Source organism: Daphnia magna, linkage group LG10, assembly GCF_020631705.1.
Source record: "Daphnia magna isolate NIES linkage group LG10, ASM2063170v1.1, whole genome shotgun sequence".
NCBI classification, from domain to species: Eukaryota; Metazoa; Arthropoda; class Branchiopoda; order Diplostraca; family Daphniidae; genus Daphnia; species Daphnia magna.
This window is the reverse complement of record NC_059191.1, coordinates 959,809-987,411: the sequence shown is the minus strand read 5'-3', so window position 1 is coordinate 987,411 and position 27,603 is coordinate 959,809. Positions and strand designations below refer to the sequence as shown.

At 37.8% G+C, this 27,603-nt stretch overlaps 4 protein-coding genes across 32 annotated transcripts; all 4 read left to right on the top strand.

Annotated features, from left to right (window-relative positions):
- Positions 1–80: 80 nt before the first annotated feature.
- On the top strand, positions 81–7,606 carry LOC116932559 (transcriptional regulator ATRX). 6 transcript variants are annotated; one of them, XM_032940327.2, is made up of 19 exons: positions 81–220; positions 445–721; positions 807–845; positions 908–1,044; positions 1,105–1,257; positions 1,344–1,456; positions 1,517–1,645; positions 1,706–1,845; positions 1,912–2,854; positions 2,921–3,886; positions 3,950–4,318; positions 4,401–4,998; positions 5,074–5,484; positions 5,545–5,852; positions 5,915–6,168; positions 6,253–6,331; positions 6,395–6,865; positions 6,933–7,104; positions 7,167–7,606. In XM_032940327.2, exons 3-19 carry the CDS (start codon positions 829–831, stop codon positions 7,241–7,243), a joined length of 5,337 nt encoding a protein of 1,778 aa, XP_032796218.2. In that variant the 5' UTR covers positions 81–220; positions 445–721; positions 807–828; the 3' UTR covers positions 7,244–7,606. The 6 variants fall into 6 exon arrangements, with proteins under 6 accessions (XP_032796218.2, XP_032796215.2, XP_032796220.2 ...); XM_032940324.2 differs by having other exon boundaries at positions 81–339; XM_032940329.2 differs by having other exon boundaries at positions 81–600.
- A 129-nt stretch (positions 7,607–7,735) lies between these two features.
- LOC116932582 (glutamate receptor ionotropic, kainate 2) lies at positions 7,736–17,158 on the top strand. Of its 10 annotated transcripts, XR_006651694.1 has the most exons (21): positions 7,736–8,286; positions 8,356–8,591; positions 8,650–8,869; positions 8,947–9,081; positions 9,158–9,237; positions 9,297–9,660; positions 9,734–9,830; positions 9,897–9,971; positions 11,353–11,456; positions 11,562–11,646; positions 11,710–11,871; positions 11,943–12,168; positions 12,232–12,449; positions 12,511–12,633; positions 12,727–12,878; positions 12,971–13,716; positions 13,781–13,842; positions 13,933–13,979; positions 14,046–14,122; positions 14,593–14,972; positions 15,117–15,220. XR_006651694.1 is itself a non-coding variant. In XM_045179627.1 (17 exons), the coding sequence occupies exons 8-17, from the start codon at positions 9,798–9,800 to the stop codon at positions 16,993–16,995; spliced, it is 1,428 nt and encodes a 475-aa protein (XP_045035562.1). In that variant the 5' UTR covers positions 7,736–8,286; positions 8,356–8,591; positions 8,650–8,869; positions 8,947–9,081; positions 9,158–9,237; positions 9,297–9,401; positions 9,484–9,512; positions 9,770–9,797; the 3' UTR covers positions 16,996–17,158. The 10 variants fall into 10 exon arrangements, 9 of the variants coding, with proteins under 9 accessions (XP_045035562.1, XP_045035561.1, XP_045035560.1 ...); XM_045179627.1 differs by lacking the exons at positions 12,727–12,878; positions 12,971–13,716; positions 13,781–13,842; ... (2 more) ...; positions 14,593–14,972; positions 15,117–15,220 and adding exons at positions 16,499–16,650; positions 16,746–17,158 and having other exon boundaries at positions 9,297–9,401; positions 9,484–9,512; positions 9,770–9,830; XM_045179626.1 differs by lacking the exons at positions 12,727–12,878; positions 12,971–13,716; positions 13,781–13,842; ... (2 more) ...; positions 14,593–14,972; positions 15,117–15,220 and adding exons at positions 16,499–16,650; positions 16,746–17,158 and having other exon boundaries at positions 9,297–9,401; positions 9,484–9,512; positions 9,736–9,830.
- Positions 17,159–17,819: 661 nt separating this feature from the next.
- LOC116932580 (glutamate [NMDA] receptor subunit 1) lies at positions 17,820–21,137 on the top strand. The gene is made up of 10 exons (XM_032940352.2): positions 17,820–18,711; positions 18,867–18,970; positions 19,086–19,170; positions 19,233–19,391; positions 19,519–19,744; positions 19,806–20,023; positions 20,078–20,203; positions 20,301–20,452; positions 20,523–20,735; positions 20,828–21,137. Exons 1-10 carry the CDS (start codon positions 18,574–18,576, stop codon positions 20,874–20,876), a joined length of 1,470 nt encoding a protein of 489 aa, XP_032796243.2. The 5' UTR covers positions 17,820–18,573; the 3' UTR covers positions 20,877–21,137.
- Positions 21,138–21,286: 149 nt separating this feature from the next.
- On the top strand, positions 21,287–26,271 carry LOC116934021 (ionotropic receptor 93a). Of its 15 annotated transcripts, none has more exons than XM_045179607.1 (16): positions 21,287–21,419; positions 21,521–21,738; positions 21,797–21,942; positions 22,069–22,256; positions 22,317–22,379; positions 23,059–23,181; positions 23,377–23,449; positions 23,820–24,076; positions 24,222–24,325; positions 24,426–24,510; positions 24,574–24,735; positions 24,811–25,036; positions 25,098–25,315; positions 25,387–25,509; positions 25,601–25,752; positions 25,843–26,271. In XM_045179607.1, the coding sequence occupies exons 8-16, from the start codon at positions 23,921–23,923 to the stop codon at positions 26,090–26,092; spliced, it is 1,476 nt and encodes a 491-aa protein (XP_045035542.1). In that variant the 5' UTR covers positions 21,287–21,419; positions 21,521–21,738; positions 21,797–21,942; positions 22,069–22,256; positions 22,317–22,379; positions 23,059–23,181; positions 23,377–23,449; positions 23,820–23,920; the 3' UTR covers positions 26,093–26,271. The 15 variants fall into 15 exon arrangements, with proteins under 15 accessions (XP_045035542.1, XP_045035548.1, XP_045035546.1 ...); XM_045179613.1 differs by having other exon boundaries at positions 21,797–22,256; positions 23,845–23,960; positions 24,033–24,076; XM_045179611.1 differs by having other exon boundaries at positions 21,797–22,256; positions 23,820–23,960; positions 24,033–24,076.
- Positions 26,272–27,603: the final 1,332 nt, after the last annotated feature.

Below are 27,603 nucleotides of genomic sequence, written 5' to 3'. Positions count from 1 at the left end.
CGATTTTCTTTCTTTCTTGAAAGGTAACATATTGGTGGATCATTTTTCTTAAATGAACAAAAAAAAGTTATCAATTGGATGTGGACATGCAGGAATGTAGCATGGTATGCCAGTATGGTTAATGACAGGCCTGAATTTTCTATGAAGGCAAACTTTGATGCTAACCCAAAAAGGTCACATTTTTAACACCCTTCAATATTTCAATTTGAATTTCTTTGAAGTAAGTGATCTTAAGTTAACTAACCATGAATACACTTTCATTGTTTTTCATAATCAAATTTTGTGATCTTTGAAATGGCTGGTCTGCTAGACCAACAACCTAGAAGACCTAACCATCAGGTCTGGTTGGTAACGATTCCTACGTTTACTGAAATTTCCAAACTTTTTCAAATCAAGATTTGAAACAAAGACTGTTAAAGGACTCACTTTAATACTGTTAAACAGGTGTCACTTTAAAAGAAAATTCAAGTCGAGGGAGGAAATCATCCTGGTGAATTCAATTTCAGCCACGTGCCGGTGGTGCCCCCTAATCGTTTTATCTAGAAGTCGTCTATGTTGAGGGTTAGGAGAGGTCGACAAAGGTGGTAGATATTATTTTGGGTAATAACCAGTTGTCATCGTTTATTGTTGCGATTGACGTACCTACGTGCCTGCATCTATAATAGCCAATGTCAACAGTGAGTTACCATTTACTCAATGTCACTGATAAAGTTTATATCAGGTTGTTCACTGGCACAAGGTTTTGATTTTGTCACAGCCATCATATCTTTGATGTAACATATTCATTAAAATATATATCTTATTAGGTGATTCTCTAAGAAGTGTGAAATGAGCAAAGAATCCAGGTAAAAATTATTTTTCTAAAGTTTCTTTTTATAATTGTCTATTTTTGTGTTTACATTTTAAGAGTGGACAAAGACTACACCAGTGAAGTTGATCTGTTTGAAGATTCTTCAGTTAGAAGTTCTTCTGCAGATGAAGTCACTGAACGAACATTGTCTGGGGATAAGGTCTCAGAGAGAGATATGTCTGAAGATTCCTCAGGTAAAATCTACTACTATCATTCTGGCAGTTGTGCGAAACTAACAGTTGATACTGGTTCAGCTTCAAAATTGTTCAAGGAAGTCAAGGATGTGGGAGAAAATCCTATCCCAGATTCAGATAAAACTGTTCCAAATCAGTACAAATCACTTGTTGCCAAGGGAATAAAAAAAATGACAAATGAGGAACGCAGCTTTTTTGAGAGATACCAACAAGGTAAACCCTTGTATTACCATCTTGCCTACAGTTTTTGACAAAGAATACTATTGGTATGTGTGTGTCCTATGTCCTATCTTCTCTAGCTAACCAAATCCATCATTGCTCCCTGAAGTGTACAACATGTTTATGTCAGTTGTTTCTTGGTAATCCAGAAAACATTCAAATTCATCCTGTTTTGGGTGTGTTGTTGTGCAGTGTAGGTCTTTTTTTATCTCTAGATGTTATTTTTCCTTTAATCATGCGTCTTCCTCAATAGGCCTGCAGAGAGTTTTACGATAATTCTCCCTTTACGAAAAATGTGAAGGGACACGATGAATATTGCCGCTGGTGTGCCGAAGGTTGCGCGGTTATACGATGTGATACATGTTCAAATGTATTTTGCAAGGTAAAGCTTTCTTTAATCGTGAAACTTTCTTTACTTTATTGTTTTTATATCCTATTTCAGACATGTCTACGGCGTTGTCTAGGACGCACGTCTTTTGCAGAAATCACCGGCAGTAAATGCAAATGGAATTGCTTGGTTTGCAACAATCTTCCTCTTTGGACACCAAGAGCTTTAGGTAGAATGGTGATGATCGCAATTAAGTATGTATTAGTTAAAGAAGCATGTTTGCTAGCGTGTTTTGAATGTTTGGGTTGCTTTATCCGTAGGCCTTGCGTTGGACCAATCATGGCTGCAGTTGATTCCAATGATCCGACTGTTTGGTTGCCAAACATGATAGATGACGTAGAAAAATTGGCTGATCATTGTAAGAAACTGGTGACAAAGATTAGAAGCAGTTGGGCTAAAGAAAATGTAGGTAGTGACAGAAAAAGTAAAAATAGCGACAGGCTTGCCAAAGAAACTGACAAAGTCGCTGTCGTCGATTGCTGCCGTCAGCTTCGCAAAGCTGTGACCACAACTAACTTCAGTATGAAGTTATTGGAAAAGAAAATGATCACCAAGTTTAAGAAGAAATATGGCACTACTACCGACATCGACATTGACCTATCACTTGAAAAATCCAACTCGAAGGGGGAATCAGCTCGTCGAGAAGGCAAAGCAAATAAATTAAAAATTCGCAATTTTACAAAAAGAAATAGTGAGCAGGATCACGTTGGCGAATCCGTGGAATGTTCACCTTCTGACGCGCCACATGCATTTCCATCGGAGTGTTTCCTTGATCTCGCTACTTCACATGACACAACTCTGTTACGAACAAAAAAATCGTCAGACGTCAACGACAAATCGACTAAAAAAGAAGCTACACCGAAGCTGATTAGATCTAATCCCAGTCCGATGGAGTGCACCAGCGACAATATTTTGCCGGAGAATTCAAAATCGAAGACGGCGACGTCATCCATCCGGGATTTGAAATGTCTCGGTTCGGTTGAACCATCAGCTCTTGATCCAAACCAAAAGGCAAGGCGAGACCTATTAAAAGACTCCACCGATTCGGACCTATCAAACTCTTTGGATTCAGATATCAGTCTTGCTGAATTAAAGCTTTCCCTGCATGGAAAAAAAAAGAGAAGAAATAGTTGTTTACCAGTGAAGGACGATCCGAAGTTAAAATGCAAATGTGTCGTTCTTCTTAATCGCATCCCCAATTCGGTAGGTGACATATACTTTCTTGCAATAGATCTTTTCGTTAAGCAGCGAATCTTCTTTTTCCTGTAGAACATTACCTTTGTTCAAGATGACAAACGAAAAGTAGACAGACACGATCAGGAGATTGATCTTCCAATTAAAAATCCCTCGAACATTGAGAGGTTAGTGCGGATCGAATGTGAAGCAGAAACAGACTCAAACTCAGACTCAGAAAAAAAAGAAGACCAGTTTACAAGACAAAGTCCAACGCCAGAGAAGCAATGTGCTATGAAAAGGCGTTCCCGGATATTAGAAATGGGGTCGTCGTCATCGTCGGATGTTGAGATGGAAACGACTGCGAAAGAGATTGCCCCTCCCAAGTTTTCAACAGCGCCTTTGATTCGTGATCGCGAAGAAATTGCACGCCAGGCTTTGCTCGCTTCTAGCGACTCGGACACAGATAATTTAACGTGTGAAACCGAAAATGAGGATTCACACGATAAGGTTGTGGAATCGACGAAACAAAATTCTGTTGAACACGACAACGTGGGAATAAAAAATATAGAAAAGGTAGTAAAAGGAGTCCAGGTCGTAGATCTAACGAGTGACTGTGAAGGAACTACGGACATTTCTAATATCGAAACAGACAAATTACTACGCATGTCTCTTAACGATCCTGCAGCCAAAACAAAAAGAAACCCTAAAGACCACGAAACTAAAAACGAAGCCGCGAGAAGAGGAAAGAAGAAACGTAGGAACCAGCCGAGTTCAGATACCGAAATATCAGAATCCGACATAGAAGATAGGTTTAAAAGAATCCGTTTAAGTCCGTCGGCTGTCGAAAGAGATTCCGACAATAGAAATGATGATGACTCAGCTAACGAGGCAACAGTAGAATCCGCATCACCTGTGCAAACAAAAAAAGCGGTCGCAGGAAACACAAGGAATTCCAGCAATTCAGATGATGAAGATTTGAACACATCCCAACGTTCCGAAAGCGGTGGTTCAAAAGGAAGAAAGACCATAAGGAAGATTATGGCTGATACAAGTCTAACTGTAATCACTCGATTCATTTGTTATCTGGTGAAAGGCTCTTCATTTCTTTACGGTGTTTACTAGGACGAAACGAAAGCGGCTGCAAGAGAGGAGGAGAACAGAAAGAAACGCATTGCAGAACGTCAGAAATTCTATAACGAAGCTTTTGTTTGTGGTTCTGCCATCGCCGACGCCCAAACTAATAGTTTAGTTCTGGATTTTGATCCAGTAACCAAGAAGGAATTGGTCACCGTCGATAAAAGCCTAGTCACGAAGCTAAAACTCCATCAAGTTCAAGGAGTCAAATTCATGTGGGATGCCTGTTTTGAGTCCGTGGAGAGACTCAAACAACATCCTGGTTCTGGATGCATTCTGGCACATTGTATGGGTCTGGGCAAAACTCTACAGGCTGTTACCTTGGTACATACAGTAGTAACAAACAAAATTTGTCAGGTACATGTTTTTCTTCATGTTGTCATTTACTTTCAAATTACTGTGCAATAGTTTTTAATAGTAATTTGCGATTATTTACTAGGTGGATCGTGTCCTCGTATTGTGTCCCGTAAACACAATCCTCAACTGGGTAAACGAGTTTAAACTATGGCTTGGGACAACATCAGGCGTTGATGTGTATGAAATTACTACAACTAGTTACTCCAAGAACAACAACAAAGAAGCGAGCCGCGTGCAAACGTTAAGCAAGTGGTTCAAAGGCGGAGGAGTTCTGGTCATAGGGTACACCATGTATCTGCTTCTAGCTAGCGAAAATAGCAAAATAGATAAGACCCAGGAAGAACGGGACCTGTGTGCGTGTTCGTTGGTGGATCCTGGGCCACAATTGGTTGTTTATGATGAAGGTCACGTTTTAAAAAACGAAAAAACCGCTTCCTATGAAGCGCTAAATAAAATAGCCACCCGTCGCCGCATCGTCTTAACAGGCACACCTCTTCAGAATAACCTCGAGGAATATTTCTGCATGGTTCAGTTCGTCAAACCCAATCTCCTGGGAACAATTACAGAGTTCAAGAATCGCTTTGCAAATCCCATCAAGAACGGGCAGGCGGCCGATTCCACCGACAGTGACGTAAGGCTGATGAAACGAAGGGCACATGTGTTACACAAGATGCTCGAAGGTACAATTGCGGTTTTTAAAAATTTGTTTCACTTTAGAAATACCAATTAAAACCGATTCTTAATGTTTGATTTAGATTCCGTTCAGCGATTTGATTACAGAGTTTTAACCCCGTTTCTACCCCCAAAGCATGAATATGTGATATCAATCAAATTGTCGGAGCTGCAAACCAAAATGTACCAGTACTATCTCGAGAATCACGTCAAAGGTGGTCCGAAAAATTCCAGCCGTGTAAAAGCAGCCGGACTCTTTGCCGATTTCCAAGAATTCTCACGCATTTGGACTCACCCGAAAGCGTTGCTTTTGGCTGAAATTAATCGCAACAAAGCCAAGACAAAAAGCAATAGTGATTTGAAGACTACTAACATGGATGCAACTGGGGATACCACACAGAAGAGGTACTCCCATGAGGATCATGGAGAACCTACTGTTTTCGAAGACGGTGATGAACTTTCATGTTTCGATATCGGCAGTGAAAAGGAATCGGGTAAGTTCTTCTTTTTCATCATGCACGTCAGAAAAACTAACAAAGCTTTGATTTGTAAAGGGAGAGCAAGTACGTCTAACAGCTCAGTAGCGCATGACGCCCGTATAAACCAAACGGCAACAGACGATGAATCAGGTGTGACGACTTCGTTGCCTTGGTGGTCGCAGTTTTGCCAAGTGGACATGACTAAAATGGAACTTGGTGGCAAACTGGTTCTTCTCATGGACATTCTTCGTCAATGTGAGCTCATTGGTGACAAAGTTCTCGTTTTCAGTCAGTCCCTCGTATCGCTTAATCTGATTGAAGAATTTCTCGCCATTGAAAACGAACGGAAAGAGAAAAGTCAAAAGAGTATGGCTAGTAACGAGGTAAGTTCGATAGTCGCTTTCTTTATTTCCATAGAGTTAAACCAATCACATTTTGTTTGTAGTGGACGCAGGATTCCGTTAGCAGGTGGCGAATCAATCACGATTATTTTAGGATAGACGGACAGACTTCATCTGAAGTGCGTTCCAACACGTGCAATATTTTCAATAATCCATTGAATCTTCGAGCTCGTCTCTTCCTAATCTCCACCAAAGCCGGTGGGGTTGGGATCAATTTGATTGCAGCGAATCGTGTTATCATATTTGATGCCTCATGGAATCCTTCACACGATGTCCAGAGTATTTTCCGAGTTTATCGGTAAGCGCATACATTTTCCTTCCCCTTCATGCTTGAAATCCAAATAACATCCAAAATGTCAATCCATTTCTTCTGCCTACCCAGTTTTGGTCAGCAAAAGCCATGCTATATCTATCGGTTCTTAGCTCAAGGTACAATGGAAGAAAAGATCTATGATCGTCAAGTAATATATGTATTTCCAACGCATTTTCAAAACATAATGTAAATCTCCCATTTTTTTTTCTAGGTCACGAAACTGTCGTTGTCTTGCCGCGTGGTCGACGAGCAGCAGATTGAACGGCATTTCAACTCGGCTGATTTAAAGTACTTGTATCTATTTGAGCCTGACAGCCATCTACGCCGATCTACACCTATTTTGCCCAAAGATCGTCTTTTGGCCGAGTTGATCATTCAGAGAAAGGAATGGATAGTAACGTACCACGAGCATGATTCTTTGCTAGAAAATAAGTCGGAAGAAGAACTCACGGAGGCCGAAAGAAAGGCCGCATGGGATGACTTCGAAAATGAGAAACGTGGCGTAAATATGGTGAGGAACGAATCCGCTGTGTTTATGAACATGCCTGGAATAGCGGATATTTTTGAAGCACTGGTTGGGCGAACGGTTGCTGGTGTTCCATTAACTAGTGTAGCGTCTTTGATCTACAATTCAAATCCAAACATCACTCAAGAGGATTTTATTGCAAGACTTCGACTGACTGTAAGTGAATTAGTGAATTAAGCCTTGTATTAGTCTCCCGACTCTTTTGCTGGATGCTTCGATTCAGGTGGATCAGATGGGAAGTTTTACGGCGAATCAAGCGATAACAGCTTCAGTCGCTACCGCTGCTGGCCAACGGCATGGGGATTTGGGAAGACCATTACTTATCCAGCGACTGTTAGCTACCGATCAAAACGAGCATCTTCGTAGTAATTCGCCACAACGAACAAAATCGCCAGGTATTACAAAAAATTTCCATCGTTAAATTAACATATATTTGAACTGTGTTTTTTTTTCCTAGACCCCAGCGGTATAGATGTGTTAGTTTCTCTTAGTCCGCATAATGAATCTGCAAGTGCAACAACTGCACCTCAATAAAGAAACTCATTGGGAGCAGCTCTTTGAAACTTCCATAACGGATGATTTCAATTAATTGATCTAAATTGTAATACCTTGACCTTGCTTCTGTAAAAAATAGTCACAGGTTTATTGATTAGCTTTTTTCACCCTTTTTCTCCAGCCTAGCTGTTTTCTCTGTAAACGACAAAACGTGTTTCATGGAAAGCTTAAGGATATAGCCAATCTGTTCATAATAGTTTTTTGGGTCTAAAAATTTTAACGGTAACGCCTTTGAGAGAGTAATTCTGGCCTTTTAATGTTATTCGCTGCTCGCTGGTGCAGAGTTGTTTACATGCTAATCATTGTAATGGTCTAAAATAAGATTACTGTTTCAACTTTCAAGAGTATTTGGTTTACTTAGAATTTGATTAATTTAAAAGTTTTTTTATTTTAAACATAGTATGAAATAAGAAAAAAAAATTATAACGGTTGGTATGAAAACATACAAGGATGTCATTGATCAGTGTCTGTAGTGACTAAATCTTTCTTTGTTTTTTAAATCTTTATCCGCGAATTAAGGTTTTCAAAGATTTAGATCCATTAAATCTAGTGCATTTTTAGAGGATTTTTTTCCTTTGTTATTTCTTTTGTTTTTTTCTTTCTTCTTTGCCATAATTTGGTTTTCACCTTATCTGGCAATGTCGCAGGGACATCCGTTTTTCTAAAGTTGAAGTGTAAGCAAAAAATCTTTCAACGAATAAAACGCATTTTCGCGGGACGTGGTGATCCACGTGTTTTTTGCGGCATTGTTGTTAAAGAAATCAGTAAATAGTAAAATAATTGCGTTATTAATAAGTTGAACTAAGAAATGTTTCGACTAACTGCAACACAGTATTATTGTTGTCGACAGAAATTAACATAAACCTTTTCCAGAATCTTCTTGTTAAAGAGGCTAATGTTGTATGTACTGAAACATATGACAAATAAGTGAGTCTAAATGTATAATATTGTTTGTCATTTTTACACTATAAGCTATGCAGCAATAATCTGCCAATTTACAGAAGGGTATTGCTATAACTGAGGTTAGTAAACTGTGTATGTTTTTTCATTCAGTGTCGCTGTTAATAGTTTCTTGCCTCTGTTACGCACAGCATGTGTTAGAATCACCAACCTCCAAGATACATGATTGAGGCATTAACAGATTAATATAATCACCAAAAAAGCTGATGGATGACATAATTTAACCCTGGTGTACTTAACCAGCACATCATGCTAATTTGTTAACTCATGTAGCAGTTTAGTATGCTGTGAAAAATTAATTCTCCAGAACCACCAGGTTGACAAAAAAGTCTATGGGTTGCTACTCAAAGCAAAGTTGTTCAGCAAGGTAATCATACAACCTGTTATCCTTTACAGTTTCTTTACTTTGATTATATTAAATGTAGGAAAACTATTCTTCATTAACTTCCATCAAGAAACATTTTACAATAAATCTTTGAAAAAATGTTTAACCCTGTGAATGAGTGAACCACAACAACAGCATAGTTGTGAACAGTACAGGATCAATTTCATCTTTGTTGCATTGTACAGCTACACACATTGCAGATGCTTTGGCAAATAATGTAGGCTACGCTGGAGTTCCTTCAATACTACCATTGATTGCATGTAAGAAAAACTTAGTTAATAATGTTTTTTGTTTTTGAACTGTAAATATTTATCTGCCATTATTACTTTTAATCTAGAATTAAACTCCTACTGCGGAGTGCAGTTTTCTTAACTTATCGGGCAAAATGTTAGACTCGATTAAAAAGAAAATTGCTAGGCGCCATTATTTTTTAATCTACGGAAATAAAAAAGTTGTTGTCCTTTACAAGGAGGTTGTGTTGTGGGAATCAGTTGAATAGGATAAGTTTATCAAAAATTAATTCCAATTTCATTGATTTTTATATACAGATGTTGGTTGTCGAGTTCGTCTTAGAATCCAGCAACAAAAGAGCTGGCCGATTTTACACGTGCGGATCGATGAGATGAACGTATGTTTGAATTAATAATTCAAAATTCAAGTATGCTTATATTCGATGTTTAATCCTAGAAGTAATTTTCCGAGATCATATTTGATTCCTGCTGCAATGACTTCGAGTTTGGAAGACGTAAATCAGCTTTATCATCTCATGCAGCCATAAGGACTAGCAACAAGGTTTAACTGCAATTAAGAAAAGGTAGCACAGTTCCAGTCTGTAACTAAGTCACTTTTTTCGCATTTGTTTCGAAAATACTAGATGAGTACAACCGCAATCCTTGTGTTATGGTAATTGGCAAATTTATCATTTTTTACCCTAATTGATACATGATTGATCTTGTGTCTGGCCTAAAGAATTTTTGCTCTAAAATTAGACATGTCAAACAATTCCTTAGGTTAATAATTGCTAGAAATGCGCAGTTAATGCGATGAATAGGGTAAAGCCACTTGTTTTTTGTCCACTAATTGTATATGTTGGCTGTAAGAGGTTATTAATTTGCAATTTTCTTAGTTCTACATATTTCTTGTCATTGCTATAACCAAAGTTTCACCTAAGAATTTGGCCCATCTACCATGGAATTGTTCAACATTGATGACAGATCGAAGGTAAAAGTTGCTTGCGTATTAATTGAAAAGGAACGTAATGGTTAACTAATCTCCACCAATTCACAGGACATTGTCAGCCAGTTAGTAAACTACGCTGTAGAATCCAGACACATTCTGCGTCATGGAACAGTCCCGAATAAGGTCAGACCCGTTTTTTTCTTCGTCCGTTTTTTTTCTTTTTTGAAGATCGTGTCTTTCAAATCAACCTTCCAGTGAAGGATAAAGGCATAACACAGGCATAGGCACCTCTGTGCTTGCGTTACTGTATCGTCAGTCATTGTTAATCGCCTTAGTTATGCAAAGTTTTTGCCTCAATACTTTTGTTATATACAGAAAATTGTATTGGACATGTTCGCTTAGTGTAGCTTCATGAAGACTATGGAAAACTCAAAGTTATAATTATATCATTTAAGTTAGTTTTTTTATGAAAACTGCAGTAATGCTTACATTTTTGTACATCTTTATTGGTTTTAAGTAATTTAGAGGGTAAAGGAGTGTTATGTAGCGAATGGTGGGTGTTCTGCTTATTCCTTTCCGTATATCTATTCGTCGTACGCTTTAGTTAATGCACCAAGTTGTTCTGACATTTCCCGTTCTTCGAATAAGAGGAATTTGATTGAATATCTAAATTTGAGTCAGATTTAGATATTGATGGTCGATTGGTCGATGGGTTTTCGATCTCGAATTTAGATGCCGGTGGTCGCCCTCAAATTATTTGAGGGTGAACTTCGGAGAACCATTTGTAATCTTTGTCACAAAGGAGATCTTGTAATGCTATTCCTTGTTGCTAGAAATATTCGCTAACTCGTTATATTTGAAGATAGACGTAGATTTTCATATTGCGTTTTACTCGTAAATCAACAACGCGTTTGCTTTTCCCAGCAGTTACTTTGGTTGCTACAACAGGAAATTTCCCATAAGGCTACTTAAATATACAGTGTTGGATAAAATATAGAGAAGCGCCTGTGTAGCGTTTTACGAAGTACATCTTACTGATCTCAAATTTCAATTTAAGAAATCATAAATAATTTCAAGGGAGGCGCAGTATGGAAAGCATTGAAGATTTGATCCTGGTTTCCTTTTGCAAAGTAACAGAGGGGGGGGGGGTAGTGGACATAACCAAACAAATTAATATTAACTTAATTTCTATTCTGATAGTCTCCGAAGTGATTGAGTGCATATAAATACAGCTAATACCAGCAATTCTGGCTGCATTGCTTGACCAATCGTCACTTCATACCGTCGGTACGACTTAACGAAGAGCAATTCGAAGATATAAGCCATATCATTTGCATGATGTCGATCACAACTTTGTTGATCATTCTTATGATGGCAGTTGTTGGTTTTTCGACCGATTACGATTGGAGCTCCAAGCACTTTAATTATCTCGTTGTTCATGTAATTACCACTAACAATTTCGTATTATCTGACATTTTATGCGATTGATCGTTTACATGGCTGTAGTGAAATTATTATTTAAATCGTAATCGTAATTTTTAATGGCATTCTTTATCTCGTTTAGAATCCACCTTTCGATTTTGTGTTCCAGGGACCTAATGGTTCCTTCACAAGTTATGGGACCGGACAGAACATCGCCAAATGGCTAGCGGCAAAACTCAAATATCAGTAAGTAGGACTCTTAAATTTATCTTTTACATTGATCAAAAATTACAAAGCTGTTTTCACTTATCATCTTTCTTAAAATACGATCCATTTTTAAAATTTTCATAGGTATTCTTTCTCTCTGATCAATCAAACCCTTATTGACAAATATGGTACATATGAGGCTGCGTTCTATCAAGTTGTACACGATGAAGTAATCGAGTCATAATCACTACAGTTTAAAACGGCAATATTATATGCGCTTAATTTTTAACAGGATATTGACGGCATTGCGCAAAACTTTTACCTCACTATGAATAGAGTACAGAGATTGGACTACACTACCCACCCTGGATGGGTTGATGGATTTCGGCTTGTTGTACCAAGATTAGGAGAAGAAAGTCGATTATTTGCTTTCATTGGTCCTTTTGAACCTCTGGTACATAATGCCTCCATCGATTGTATCTCACTGCCCGTTTATAATCGCATTTTACACTTTCATCGTTCCAGGTTTGGCTGCTAATTTTTATCAGCGTTCTCGTTATAGTCGCATTGATGACGTCGTTTACCATTTTTTACAAACATTACCCATGGAACGCTTCCCAGGTCGAAAAGAATAAAAAAAACACAGAAATTGATACCAGCACCGTAACGAAAAGACCAGTTTCAAGAAACATTCTTCTGCATTACCTAGGCTCTCATTTGATTTACGTTATAAACATAATGACGAACCAAGGTAGAGTAAATCAGTCAAACACGACTATGTAAACATTTCATAGGTTTTTTATGTGTTTTGCAGGAGGTAGTGAAGCATTTAGTTACTTTTCTTTTCGGGTCCTGGCTGGCATTTGGGTCCTATGCGCCACGGTCCTTGTCAATTCCTACACGGGCATTGTCATTTCATCATTAACAACTCCCAAAACGAAACCATCAGTAGACTCGTTTGAAGACTTGGCTGCAAGTTCAGATACTGAAATAGTTCTCCGACATGACACATTCATCGGAGAACAGATACTGGTACCAGTAGTTATTGCAAATGCGTTGTTAAATCCTCCTCTAATATTGGTATCTTTTAAAGCAAGCAACTTCAGGCGTTTTTAAGGTTCTTGGAGACCGTGCTCGCCAGAATCCTGAAAACATTGTTGGCGATGTTTTTAAGGTCTCGGAAAAATTAGAGACTGGTCGCTATGCTTTTCCGTTTGTAAGTTTTTGCTTAATTTAGACATGCAGTACCACAGAGGTTCTAAAATGCGGTGCTCATTTTGGCTGCTCTATGGTTTCTTCTGAAATGCAGGTTCAAACATTTGCTGTTGCTTTCGTCAGTTCACAGTACAAGAAGGATCAGCAATGTCGCTTTAAAGCATCAAAGCCATTGCCCTTTTCAACTGGATATTATTCATGGCTTTTTAAAAAGAAAAGTTCTTACACTGATGCTCACAGCAGAGCGTAAGTATATTTTTTTCGATTTGCGGTTTCAATTTCTACTAGAAAGCTACAAATGTATTATTTTTTTTCGTGGGCAAAAAAATCTTTGACAGACTTGCGAACCTATGGGAGACTGGTCTGACAAACTTCTGGGCTTATAAGGTATTTCTCCCAAGCGTTCCCAGGGCCGACCAGTGTTTCGTGGAATCCACCCACCGAGTATCTCGCATAGTCCCTATTCAGTTGTCGGATTTGACTAGTGCTTTCCTTATTTTTGGTATCGGGATGGGACTGGCGACTCTTAGTTTCTTGTTAGAAATACTATTCTCAAAGTTTCAAAGGTTGTCGTTAGTTTAATGTAAAGAATCATAACAGCTGCAGAATCAGGGGCACCCAACATGATAGTTTTAATAGCGACCTAATAACTAGTTAATCGTGTTTATAGAAAACAATTTGCCCTTTTAATCCCTCTTTGGTTCATAGTTCAACTTTCGTTCAACAGAATCTGAAAATACAAGCCTAGATAGTAAAAGCAGTGGCTGTAATTCAAAGCAACGTAAGATGCTATGCAAATTGCACGAAATCTACTTCCCACAGTTTTGTCACGAAAGTTTTTCCGCCCATCGATCGTTGTGTTCTACGAGAAAAAACACTAGAAATCGCAAGATTTACGTAGTCATTCACGGGCCAGAACTGTCGGGAATAATTTTCCTGCTACTTCGTATTGCATCTTGTGTTTTTAGCCAATATGATAACTAAGGAATATGAGTATAGTGGAAGCCTTCGGCACAGATGAAGTCGATGTTAGTGAATGCGCAATCGGGATTTCTACGCGAGTACTCGCCGTGGTATTTTTTAGGTAAAAATTACTAACAATTTTGATGAGAAGGAAATTGTTTACTAATGATTCTTTTTAATCCCAGAATATGCATGCTGGCGTTTAGTAATTCATTTGATATTCGCGCTCAGCCATCTTGGACTAGAGGTAATTTAATTTGCAATTTGCTTAGTCCTGCATCTTTTTTTATTTTTATTTTATTTTTACACTACTGTAATAAAATTGGCACGTGATAAGTTGGTCTGTCTACCCTGCAAATGTTCGACATTGACCACATATCTAAGGTAAAAGTTGCATGCGTTTTACTTCAAGACGAACTTAATGAATAATTATTCTCTACCGATTCACAGGACAACGCCGGCTATTTAGTGAACTGGGCCGCATTACTCAGATGAATGCTGGCTCCTGGGATCGTCCTGAACATAAGGTCAGTCTCGTTTTTATCTTGATCTGATTTGTGTGTGTGTGCGAAAGATTGTGTTTAGATAGCAATGTCGTTCCTACAAATGATAAAGCCATAACGCTGCCCTCCGTTTGTTTTACTGTTCTTAAGTAATTGATAATCGATTTAATGATGCGATGTTTTTACACCAATTCCTTAACTGGAATGGTATGTGTTACAGAAAATCGTACTGGGCAGGGTCGCTTACTGTTGGTAGATTTTTGTTGTTGGAAATGTTTGCATATTCGTTATATTTACAGATTCACGTAGATATTCATGTTGCGTTTTACTTGTAAATCAAGAATGTGTGTTGGCTCAAGTTTCTGCGGTTGCTACAACACGAACTTTTCCATGCAGCTCCTTAAATATTACAGTGTTGAATAGAATAAAAAAAAAAAAAACGCCCATGTAGCGTGCCACAAATATTAGTTTATGATCACGAATTTCTATTCTAGATGACACCAGATCATTTCAAGGAAGATGCATCAACAGTATGAAAAGAATTGGAAATTTTGCCGCGGTTGGCTTTATGCAAAGTTACAGGGCGAGGAAGGTAAACATAGCCGAGCAAATGTTTAATATTTATGTTCTCATTTTCTCTGAAGTGAAAAGATGCCCATAAATACAGCTAATGCGAGCATCGCAGCTGCATTGCTCGACTTGTCACCAGTAGATACTGTCGTCACGATCCACCAAAATGCAATTCGCAAGCATAGTCAATACCATGCAAAAAATGTCGATCAAAATTGTGTTAGCGATTCTTATAATGGCAGTTGATGGTTTATCGACAGATTACGATTGGAGCTCCAAGCACTTCAACTATCTCGTTGTTCATGTAAGTACCCCTTAAAATGTTGTTCTTCGAGCTAGTTGCATAGCTGACTGGATTTCTCCTGTGATTTAGTTTGTGTGTATTTAGTCAACTGATTGTTGATGAATTACAATTGTGATTTCTAATTGCAATCATTATTTTATGTAGAATCCACCATTTGATTATGTATTTCGAGGACCCAATGGTACCTTCACAAGTTATGGGAGCTCACTGAACGTCGCCATATGGTTAGCGACAAAACTCAAATACACGTAAGTGGGGCTCTCTAGTCTGTCTTTAACAGAAAACAGGATTGCCAAAGCTGTTTTTGGTTACCATTTTTCTTGAAAACGTTCTGTTTTCATTTTTAAACCTCATAGATACTCTTTCGTTTTGATCAATCAAACTCTTATCGACAAATATGGTACACATGAAGCTGCGTTTCACCAACTTATAAATGATAAGGTACATTGCTATGTAATATAAAACGGCGTAACTAAATGCACTTATTTTGAACAGGATGTTGACGGTATTGCGACAAATTTTTACCTCACACTGACCCGAATGCAGAGAATGGACTACACTACCCATCACGGATGGGTTGATGGATTTCGGCTTGTGGTGCCGAGATTAGGAGAACAAAGCCGATTATTTGCTTTCATCGGTCCTTTTGAACCTACGGTACCTTAAGATTTATGTTATCCATTGTATGTGAGTACTCCTTTCTTTTCGCGACTAACATTTTCGTTTCTCAGGTTTGGTTGCTGGTTTTTATAACCGTTCTCGTCGTAGTCGCTGTGATGACCCTGTTTGCCATGATTTACAGGCATCACCCTTGGAACGAGCCTGAGGGAGCTGAGAATAAAACTGATACAGAAAATGGCACAGGAACCAATATGAGAGAACCCGTTTCGAGAAACGTTCTTTTTAATTACTTAGGATCACATACTATTTATGTTGTTAACATAATGACGAACCAAGGTAGAGTAAAACATTCAAGTATAATTACGTGAACATTTTATGTGTGTTTTGTGTTATACAGGAAGTCGTGAAGCGTCCAGTCTCTATTCCTTTCGAATCCTGGCTGGCTTTTGGGTCCTGGGCGCCATGGTCCTCGTCAATTCCTACACGGGCATTGTCATTTCATCATTAACGACAACTAAAACAAAGTCGTCAATAGACTCTCTTGAAGACTTGGCCGCAAGTACGGAGACTCAAGTACTTCTCCGACATGACACTTCGATTGGAGAACAAATACTTGTAAAAAAAAAAAAGAAAAGCGGAATTATTTCGTTAAACCCCTAAACGAACCCTTTAATATTGATGTCGTTAATAGCAAGCAACTTCAGGTGTTTTTAAGGTTCTTGGAGACAAAGCCCGCCTGAATCCTGGAAACATAGTTGGAGATGCTTTCAAAGTCACGGAAAAACTAGAGACCGGTCGCTATGCTTTTCCGTTTGTGAGTTTACCCTTAATTTCAAAAATTCTTTTCAGAAACAAGGAAATGACTTTTATTTAAATGCTTTGCCATTTTTGCTCCTCAAATTCAGATAAAAACTTTCGCCATGTCTTTCGTCTCTTCACAGTTTCAGAAAGATCAGCGATGTCGCTTTAAAATTTCAAAGCCATTGCCTTTGTCTACTGGATATTTTTTTTGGCTTTTTAAAAAGAACAGTTCGTATACCAATGCTCATAGCAAAGCGTAAGTATAAATATATTTCCTTTTTGCAGATTTAGTTAATAATTCAAAGGTTTAAATGTACCTTTTCTTTCGTTTATGTGTTTTAAATATGGCAGACTTGTGGAATTGTGGGAGACGGGTCTGGCCTATTTTTGGGTTTATAAGTTGTTTTCTCCAACCGTTCCCAGGGCCGATCAGTGTTTCGTGGAATCCACACTCAAAGTCTCTCGCAGAGCTCCTATTCAGTTGTCTGATTTGACTAGTGCTTTCCTTATCTTGGGTATCGGAACTGGTTTGGCGGTTCTCAGTTTCTTAACAGAGCTGTTGTATTCAAGATTTCGGTTGTACAAATTGCCTTCGGCTTAAAGTAACGAGATAACCTACACATTGCCGTAAAGGACGGTACAGGTTGGTAGTAAATGATCCATGTGTTTGCTAAATGCCCTTGCATTACTGGATTCTACTAGATTATGCCCTCTGCTTAAACGTAGTATAAAAGCATCTTAAAATACAATTGTAGATGGTTAGAGATGCTTTCTTCAAAATTACTTTTATAAGAAAACATTCTGTTTTTTTTTCAATTTGGATTTCTAATTTTTCTATGTACGTATGGAACCGTTCTCATACTCAGTTGGAAGTCACGTTCCCTCGGTTTGCCTAGTGCTGCAACTTGTCTTTCTAACCGATTTATTACGAAGCATGTTAGTGTACTAAGGGAAGTGCTTTGCAAATGTAGTTTATGTTGCCCAATGCGCATTGAGAATTGTGTGTGAATCCTCAATTCGTCGTGGTATGTTTTAGGTAAAAATCACGTGACATTTGTTTTACAAGGATACTGTTTATTACAATAGTTTTTTTATGATCACAGGATGTAGATAGCAGCTGTTTGCTAAACCAACTGGCACCTCCAACATGTTTCGTACACGTTGTAATCGTATCAAAGTAAGCCAATAATTTTATTATTATTTAATTATTATTACCGGTATTCCCTTGTCAGGATAATTGTGCAAACATCACTTGCCGTAGACACTACAAACCAGTTGTTTTAATCGGCGTGTTTATCGGCTTTCTCGATAACATCCGTATTTTTAATGGCTAGCGAAACCCCTTCCATCTACGCCGTTACTACATCTATATAGAATATCATCGTTTGGATTCAATCAAGGTAAGCTCTCCAATTCAAAAACAGCAGCGTTTAAGGTGTCCCAATGCAAAACTCAAGCGTGACTGCACAAGTGCGTTTTACCGCTACTGACAGATTGAAAGCGTACCGTAAAATCGATTACGTACAGACTGATAATGGCGGTTGCCTTCATTCGTTCCGCTGCTAACGTCCTTATGTCCAAACAGTTAATGTTATGCCATAATCTTGAATGTGATTTAAATTTCTCGACTAACTTACTGCTGAGGAAGTCCGCACCTTTTTTTTTGCGCTGACACAAGAACTTCAGTGTCGGGCTCACTGCAGACATGTAAAGATTTTCCTTTGCCTTATTTTTCATTTACTTTGTGTTTCCCTTAGTCAAATTCTAAGTTTACTCATACAAACAACATCTTTGTTTTGTATTTGTTGTAGCAACTGCAGTTGCTATCAACATGATCTTTTCCCATACAAAATCTCATGTTGTTGCAACTATTAAGCAGAAAACGGGCTAAACTTTAAAGGCTGTAGTGCGTGCTACACGATATAAGTTTCTGATCACGAATTTGAATTCAAGACAATGATGAATAATTTCATATAAGGCTGTGCATTAACAGTAGTAAAGGCATTGAACGTTTGACCTTGGTTGCTTTAGAATGCAGAATAACAGATCAAATGTGGTTAACATAACTAAAATCTGTTTTGTTTCTGCACGAAGGACTGTATACGAACAGTATAAGTAGCTGGTGAGTACTATTCGGAATCAATTGGTTTTCTTCTCGTCAGTTAAACTAGTCATAGGAATGAAAGTTGCAGGCATGCATAAACTCAAGTATTTTGTTTCATTCCAGATTTCTTTGGCTCTTTTATTAGTGACGGGCGTGGATTTCTCGACAGAAAACAGTCTAAGTCCCAAGCACTTTAATTACCTTGTTTACCATGTAAGTATCATTTCTTATTATTTTAGAATTTTTGGATGATTGAAAGATAATTTGACAAAACTACTATGGATGTTGTACATGTAATTAATTACTAATTTTCTCAAATATTGCATGGAAATCTGTTGACTGTTTAATCACATTTGTATTCCATTTAGAACCCACCTTTCGATATTTTGACTCGTGGACCAAATGGTACCTTTTCATATTTCGGTGCCTCAGTTTACGTGGTTGAATGGCTAGCGGCAAAATTCAATTACACGTATGTTGGACGATCTAAGTTCATCAATAATGCCACAATGAAATTTCGAGAAATTAATGCTCAGTTTACATTTTTTTCTAAAACATTGCAATAAGTTAAAAATCCAATTTCACAGGTACACTTTAATCCCTGTCAATCAAACTATAATCGACAAATATGGCACGCACGAGGCGTTGTTTTATCAACTGATTAATGACAAAGTAATAGATGAAACCAATTTGCAGTGACTTTTTCAGTAATTCGTCAGTAAATTGTTTACTAGAACATTGACGGAATTACGGGTTCATTTTACCTTACTATGGACCGGGCGGAGAGAATGGATTACACGTTCCACACGTGGTCTGATGGATTTAGGCTTGTTGTTCCCAGACCAGGAGAAGAAAGCCGATTATTCGCCTTCATTGGTCCATTTGAACCTATGGTAGCTAATGGCTCCTTCCATCTAATCTTACTAAATTTGTATCATGTTTGTATGTATATTTGTATATGTGTTGTTTGTATATTTGTATGTATATATTTGTATCATGTTGTACTTTTCATCCCTTCAGGTTTGGATGCTGATCTTCATAAGCATAATTGTGGTAGTCGCCATGATGACACTCTTTGCCATGGTTTACAGACATTATCCATGGAACACTTGTCAGGTATCAGATAATAAAATAATGCCGGAAATTGACCAAGGCAACGGAACAAGATACTCGGATTCCAGAAATTTTCTTTATAATTACGTTGGTTCTCACATGATTTATGTCGTAAACATAATGACAAACCAAGGTAAAGCAAAATTTATCACAGTCTATGCCGTTAAGATATTATAGTCTCCCGTGCAACGCAGGGAGTCGTGAATCGTCCAGTCTCTATTCCTTTCGAATCCTAGCTGGCATTTGGGTTCTCTGCGCCATGGTCTTGGTCAATTCCTATACGGGAATTGTCATTTCGTCGCTGACAACACCAAAAATGAAGCCGTCTATTGAGTTATTTGAAGATCTGGTTGCAAGTCCAGACACCAAAATACTCCTCCGACATGACACGTCGATCGGAGAACAAATATTGGTATTAACTTCGTGTTTGTTTGTTTTTTCTGTCTAACATTTATGTCTTCCACAGAAAGCAACATCTGGCATTTATAAAGTTCTTGGTGATCAAGCTCGTAGTAATCCTGATGAGCAAATAGTTGGAGACGCTTTCACTGTCAGTTCGAAATTGGAAACCGGTCGCTATGCTTTTCCTTTTGTAAGTTTGTTTCATTGATTCCACCAGTTAAAAATTTTTCTTGTCTTCTAGTATAAGATAATGATTAGCCCTATAATCTTTTCTTCTTCGATTACAGGTTCAAACTTTTAGTATAGCTTTCGTCGGTTCACAATATAAGAAAGATAAGGAGTGTCGTTTTAAAGCATCGAAACTATTGCCTATTTCAACTGGATATTATTCATGGCTTTTCAAAAAGAACAGTCCATTTACGAAACTTTATAGCAGAGCGTAAATCTTAATTTTTCTATGGGCGTTTAATTTCTCTTAAACAGTTTGATAGTTCAGGCTTTTCTTATAGGCTCATGGACTACTGGGAAAGTGGCCTACTTAATTTCGGGATCAAGTTCCTGCCTACCATACCCAGGGCAGAGAAATGTTTTGTCTCTACAACACGCCGAGTGGCTCGTCTACTTCCCATTCAGTTGTCGGATTTGACTAGTGCTTTCCTTATTTTAGGAATCGGCACTGGATTGGCGGTGCTTACTTTCTTACTGGAGCTACTGTACTCGAGGTACCGGCGGTATAAATAAGTATAGTTTAAAGCAAATCGTCTATAATGCCGCAAAGTGTAGTGCATATTTTTCATAGTAGTTGTTCTTTTAGCATAAATAACCCTATGAGGCAATATATTGAACAGCAAGAGAAACAGTAATTTCTCCCAACAATACGTTTTGCTAACCCTCAGCTCTCTTGAACCCTAAACATCATTACACAAAAGGTATACAGTTTTGCGTAGAGCTTGTGTGAGTTATACAATTGTCAATCTCCTTGTTCTTTGCTTTAAGTTTAAGCAATATTTCAAATGTTGCATTTACGTTTACAGCTTGCCAAACAAACGATTACTTTAAGATGTTGACTGTAACTGTTAAAAGCCACCTGGTGTCTGAAGTGAATAAAATGAAAAAACAGAAAATAGACATGGAAATAATACGCCATTATGTAGGTTTAAGATAAATAGACGTTTAATTGAAAGATTAATTAATTAAAATATATATAACAGTGGAAGGAGGTAATTGTTTCAGGGAAAGTAAATGATGCTTGATGCTCTCCCGAGTTCTGAGCTCCTGATTACTCCTTAGGTGAATTCCTTTCGGTGCTGGAGTCCCACCATTTAGTTTGGAAAACATTGGATGTTGCTCATACTGATAGTTCTATGAAATTCAAATATCACAATCTAATCTTTCTGAAAGATAAGGTAATCATTTACACTTTATGGAAAATAATTTGTGATAGTTAATAACATGGAAATTACGTGTTGTTCGTGAACACGTCACATGATTTTGTGTCTTTATCTAGTTGGTTGCTATGCAGTAGCCATATGCTTAAAAGGTAAAATCTATTGCCCCCCAGAATTCTTGGGGCCTCTTAAAATTGCTTTTACTTATTAACCTACGACTGCAAATCTGTAAGGCATACACAATCATGTTTCTAGGTAAAGGTTTTACCACCAAAAGATGAAAAATAGTACAAAGTAAATATATTTACAAATGATGAAAAAAATTTTGAAATAGCAGGTAAGCTTAAAGATATATGGATCCTGTATGGTTTAGTGTGACAAAAATAGTTCATCAGCAGGGCTGAGGGTGGAGCAGCAAAAACTTCCAATCATTATACAAGTATTTCAAGGTTCAGTTTTGGGATTCCAACATTTAACAACAAAGAAAACCTGAAGATATACTGTTTGGATCGAGCCTACTTATGGATCAAATTCAGCCATTGTATTACCAAAGAAACATACTAGCTCATTACCATACCACATCTATGTTCTTCTTGTCCAAAGAATCCACCACATGTCATTCAGCCATTAACTCTATTTTAACAACTCTTTGTATTTGTAATTCTAGCTCACCTGGCCTTGTGTCTAGCTAGCATTTTGACCTTCCTCTTCCATTTTGTTATTGGTCTCACATGATCCCAGATACTGGAAATAAGAGTATACACTCTCGCTGTTCATATTCTGCATGAAACCAGAAAGTGGTCGCCATGCATTGACGACGCAGAAACCTACACGCCTTTACTACGCAGTTCAAAAGTAAAAAATTCTAATTGTTAATACAGAAACTATTAAATAATAATTTTCCGTTGAACGCAGGTCTTAAATGCGGAGTCCCATTGTACCATTCGGCTAGACTCTTTACCATGGGATCGTCCGGAGGTAAGTCGAATTTCACATTTTTGTCTGTTTTTGTTTGCTCTTTGCTCCTAAAACGTGTCTTTGTTTGGGTGCCACTCTCGTTTTTCGGGAATGGAAGCTAATTCGCCCATGAATCTTAATTTATCGGATTAGCTATAACTCCCTGACTTGTTTGGAAATTGATGGCATGGGATTAGCGTTAGCTATTGGGTGATTTCCTACTACTTGTTAATCGTATACTTTCCCCCAAAAACGAAGCATATTGAAACGAACTGTATCATAAGAGTTTCTGGAGGAAAAACCCTACGAAAGACAAACTCCAGAATGATCTTATCCATTTTGAAGTTGGTATTTGAATAGCGACACAAAGCTACCTACCGAAACGTTGTCACGCGGTTTCAAGTCGTGTAACTTGAATATCGCTTGACAATGCAGCCATGTAACAATCTCCATCAGACGTCATTCATATTCATTTGCAGAACTGGCATAAAAAGGCCTCCAGCACCACCCCTTCGTGTGTTATATGCAGGAAAAACTTGGTGTTGGAGGCCTTTTTATGCCATTTCTGCAATTCCTATGACAACAACTATCTCAAATTTTCGAATTAGTTTTAAAGAAGGATTGTGAATAATTTTATAAGTTAGTTTCCCACCCCAATAGTTAAATTTAATTTTAAATGAATTTATTACCTTACTCTCAGCAGGGGTCCTGTGTTGAGTTCACCCTTAAGATGGCGGAAAGTTCCGTATACGACGGAAAAAGATTCTGCGCAGTGAAAAGCCTCTATAAAATGCATGCTGGCTCAGCCATCGTGAACGTAGAGGTAATTTCATTTGCAATTTTGCTTGATCCTGCATCTTTTTTTTTTCCTTTTTTTTATTTCTCTAATCAAATTTTCACGTGAAAAGTTGGTAAGTCTACCCTGTAGTTGTTCGACATTGAGCTAATTGATCTAAGGTATAAGTTACGTGCGCTTTAAAAGGAACGTAATGATAAATTATTTTCTACCGATTCACAGGACAATTTCACCGACTTGGTAAACTGTGTTATACTACCCAGATCAGGATGCCTCCTGGGATCTTCTAATTAAGGTCAGCATCATTCTTGATCTAATTTTGTCTGTGTGTGTGAAAGATTACGTGTTTAGATAGCGTTGTCGTTCCTGCAAAGGATAAAGACATAACGCAGTCATCCGCCTGCTTAACTGTTTCTTAAGTAATTGATAATTAATTTAGTGATGCGTCGTCTTTACGCTTATTCCTTTGCAGGAATGGTATGTGTTAGAAAACCGTACTGAACAAGTTCGCTTACCGTAGTTAGTTTTTTTGTAGTTGAAAATGTTTGCATATTCGTTATGTTTGCGGATTTACGTAGATATTTATGTTGCGTTTTACCTGTAAATCAAGATTGCGTGCTGGCTCAAATTTCTCCGGTTGCTACAACACGAATTTTTCCCTACAGCTCCTTAAATATTACATCAATTTAGAGACAACGTCCGGATACCAATAAATACAGCTAATGCGAACATCCCGGCTGCACTGCTCGATTGTCAGTTGATACCGATGTCACGATCCACCAAAATGCAATTCGCAGGCATATTCCGTACCACTCAAAAAATATCGATCAGAATTTTGTTGACGATTCTTATAATAGCAGTTGATGGTTTATTGACAGATTACGATTGGAGTTCCAAGCACTTAAACTATCTCGTAATTCATGTAAGTATCCCTTAAAATTTTTGCTCTTCGAGTTAATCGCATAACTGACTGGATTTCTCCAGTCATTTAGTTTGTGTGTATCTATTCAACTGATTGTTGATACATTACAATCGTGATTTCTAATTGCAATCATTATTGTATGTAGAATCCACCTTTTGATTTTGTATTTAGAGGATCCAATGGTACCTTCACAAGTTATGGGAGCGGACAGAACGTCGCCATATGGCTAGCGGCAAAGTTAAAATACACGTAAGTGGGGTTTATCTTCCACATCAAACAAAATTGACAGAGCTGTTTTCAGTTACAATTTTTCTTGAAAACGGCCTGTTTTCAATTTCAAACCTCATAGGTATTCTTTCGTACTGATCAATCAAACTCTCATCGACAAATATGGTATACATGAGGCTGCGTTTTACCAACTTGTAAACGATAAGGTACCCGTGCCTTTACCGCTATAGTATTAAATGGCCATATTATACGCTGTACATCTGAACTAGGATATTGACGGTATTGCGTCAAGTTTTTACGTCACTCTGAGTCGAATGCAGAGAATGGACCACACTACCCATCACGGATGGGTTGATGGATTTCGGCTTGTGGTGCCGAGATCAGAAGAACAAAGCCGATTATTTGCTTTCATAGGTCCTTTTGAACCTACGGTACCTTAAGATTTATGTTATCCATTGCATGTGAGTATTCCTTTCTTTTCGCGACTAAAATTTTCGTTGTCCCAGGTTTGGTTGCTGGTCTTTATAACCGTTCTCGTCGTAGTCGCTGTGATGACCCTGTTTGCCATGATTTACAGACATCACCCTTGGAACGGGCCTGCGGTAGCTGAGAATAAAACTGATACAGAAAATGGCACAGGAACCAATATGAGAGAACCCGTCTCGAGAAACGTTCTTTTTAATTACTTAGGATCACATACTATTTATGTTGTTAACATTATGACGAACCAAGGTAGAGTAAAACATTCAAATATGATAACGTGAACATTTTATGTGTGTTTTGTGTTATACAGGATGTCGTGAAGGGTCCAGTCTCTATTCCTTTCGAATCCTGGCTGGCTTTTGGGTCCTGGGCGCCATGGTCCTCGTCAATTCCTACACGGGCATTGTCATTTCATCGTTAACGACAACCAAAACGAAGCCGTCAATAGACTCTCTTGAAGAATTAGCTGCAAGTACAGAGACTCAAGTACTTCTCCGACATGATACATCGATTGGAGAACAAATACTTGTAAAAAGAAAAGCGGATTTTTTTGTTGTTGAACCTTTAAACGAACCCTTTAATATTGATGTCGTTAATAGCAAGCAACTTCAGGTGTTTTTAAGGTTCTTGGAGACAAAGCCCGCCTGAATCCTGGAAACTTAGTTGGAGATCCTTTCAAAGTCGCGGAAAAACTAGAGACCGGTCGCTATGCTTTTCCGTTTGTGAGTTTACCCTTAATTTCAAAAATCATTTTCAGATACAATGAAGTGACTTGTATTTCAATGCTGTGCCATTTTCCCTCCTCAAATTCAGATAAAAACTTTCGCCATGTCTTTCGTCTCCTCACAGTTTAAGAAAGATCAGCGATGTCGCTTTAAAATGTCTAAACCATTGCCCTTGTCAACTGGATATTATTTTTGGCTTTTTAAAAAGAACAGTTCGTATACCAATATTCATAGCAAACCGTAAGTATAAATATATTTTATTTTTGCATATTAGGTTACAATTGTGGAAGGTTTAAATTTACCTTTTCCTTTGGTTAAAACAAAATGCAGACTTGTGGAATTGTGGGAGACGGGCCTGACCAATTTTTGGGTTTACAATTTGTTTCCTCCAACTGCTCCCAGGGCCGAACAGTGTTTCGTGGAATCCACACGCAGAGTGTCTAGCAGAGCTCCTATTCAATTGTCTGATTTGACTAGTGCTTTCCTTATCTTGGGTATCGGAACTGGTTTGTCGGTTCTCAGTTTCTTAATAGAGCTGTTGTATTCAAGATTTCGGTTGTACAGGTTGCCTTTGGCTTAATGTAACTAAATAACCTACGCATTGCCGTAAAAGACGGTACAGATTGGTAGTGTGTGATCCATGTTTTGCACAAAGTTCCTTTCAGTTCTGGATCCCACTAGATTACGCCCTCTGCGTAAACGTATTATAAACGCATCTTAAAATACAATTGTAGATGGGTAAAACCATTGGTGTAATTAGAAACACTGTTTGATTTAAAATTCCTTTTAAAAGAAAATTTTTTTCTTTCTTATTTCGATTTTTTATGATGCTTATATGTTAGTGAATGCACATTGAGAATCCTGTACGAATCTTCAATTCATCTTGTCATTTTTGAGGTAAAAATCACCTGTCTTCTTTTTTAAGGATTTCATTTATAATAATTTTCTTTTTTTTAAATCCTAGAATGTCCAGAGTAGCTGCTAAACCAACTGGCACCTCCAACATACACGTTGTAATCGTTCCAAAGTAAGCCTGTAATTTTTATTGTTATTGTAATTATTATTATCAGTATTCCTTTGTCAGGACAATGGTGCCAACATCATTTGCCACTTCAAACCAGTTGTTTTAATTGGTGTGTTAATCAGCTTTCTCGCTATACCTGCGCTCGATAACGTCCATTTCGAATTTTTGACTGGCAAAACTCCTTCCATCTACTCCGTCCCTATACATCTGTTTAGAATATCATCGCTTGGCTTTCATTAAGGTAAGTTCTCCAATTAAAAAACTCAAGCGTGGCTGCACGAGTACCGTGTTTTCATTCGTTCCGCTGCTAACATCCTAATGTCCAAATCGTTAGTGTTAGTTCCCTAATACAAACAAAATCTTTGTTTTGTATATTTGTTGATAGCAACTGCAGTTGCTATCAACCTGAGCTTTTCCCATACAAAATCTCATGCTGTTGCGCTCAACTGTTATGCAGAAAATGGGCTAAACTTTAAAGGCTGTAGTGCGTGCTACACGCTATAAGTTTCTGATCACGAATTTGAATTCAAGGCTTTGATGAATAATTTCATACAGTACTATGCATCAATAGTAGTAAAGGCATTGAACGTTTGACCTCGGTTACGATATAATGCAGAATAACAGATCAAAGGGTTAAAACAACTAAAATGTGTTCTGTTTCTGCACGAAGGTTTGTATACGAACAAGCTGGTATTATTGGGAATCTATTGGTTTTCTTCTCGTCAGTTAAACTAGTCACAGAAATGAAAGTTGCAGGTATGTATAAACCCAAGTATTTTGTTTCATTCCAGATTCTTTTGGCCTTGTTTTTTTTTTGTTTTTGTTTTTGTTTTTTTTTAAATGGCGGGCGTGGATTTCTCGACAGAAAAAGTCTTAAGTCCCATGCACTTTAATTACCTTGTTTACCACGTAAGTATCATTTCTTATTATTTTATAATTTTTGGATGATTGGAAGATAATTTGGCAAAACTACTATGGATGTTGTACATGTAATTAATTACTAATTTTCTCAAATATTGCATGGAAATCTGTCGACTGTTTAATCACATTTGTGTTCCAACACGTCA

Excerpts from the sequence above, each read along its gene's own strand:
- LOC116932559 (XM_032940327.2), top strand. Across the intron at positions 1,258-1,343 it reads TTTTGAGAGATACCAACAAG|CTAACCAAATCCATCATTGC; the intron begins GTAAACCCTTGT and ends TATCTTCTCTAG. Across the intron at positions 6,332-6,394 it reads AAAAGATCTATGATCGTCAA|GTCACGAAACTGTCGTTGTC; the intron begins GTAATATATGTA and ends TTTTTTTTCTAG.
- LOC116932582 (XM_045179623.1), top strand. The coding sequence starts at position 14,835 with ATGCAATTCGCAAGCATAGTCAATACCATGCAAAAAATGTCGATCAAA. Across the intron at positions 15,930-15,990 it reads TAACATAATGACGAACCAAG|GAAGTCGTGAAGCGTCCAGT; the intron begins GTAGAGTAAAAC and ends TGTGTTATACAG. Across the intron at positions 16,651-16,745 it reads ACCAATGCTCATAGCAAAGC|ACTTGTGGAATTGTGGGAGA; the intron begins GTAAGTATAAAT and ends TAAATATGGCAG.
- LOC116932580 (XM_032940352.2), top strand. The coding sequence starts at position 18,574 with ATGAAAGTTGCAGGCATGCATAAACTCAAGTATTTTGTTTCATTCCAG. Across the intron at positions 20,024-20,077 it reads CGATCGGAGAACAAATATTG|AAAGCAACATCTGGCATTTA; the intron begins GTATTAACTTCG and ends TGTCTTCCACAG. Across the intron at positions 20,204-20,300 it reads GTCGCTATGCTTTTCCTTTT|GTTCAAACTTTTAGTATAGC; the intron begins GTAAGTTTGTTT and ends CTTCGATTACAG.
- LOC116934021 (XM_045179607.1), top strand. The coding sequence starts at position 23,921 with ATGTCACGATCCACCAAAATGCAATTCGCAGGCATATTCCGTACCACT. Across the intron at positions 25,316-25,386 it reads CGATTGGAGAACAAATACTT|CAAGCAACTTCAGGTGTTTT; the intron begins GTAAAAAGAAAA and ends TGTCGTTAATAG. Across the intron at positions 25,753-25,842 it reads ACCAATATTCATAGCAAACC|ACTTGTGGAATTGTGGGAGA; the intron begins GTAAGTATAAAT and ends AACAAAATGCAG.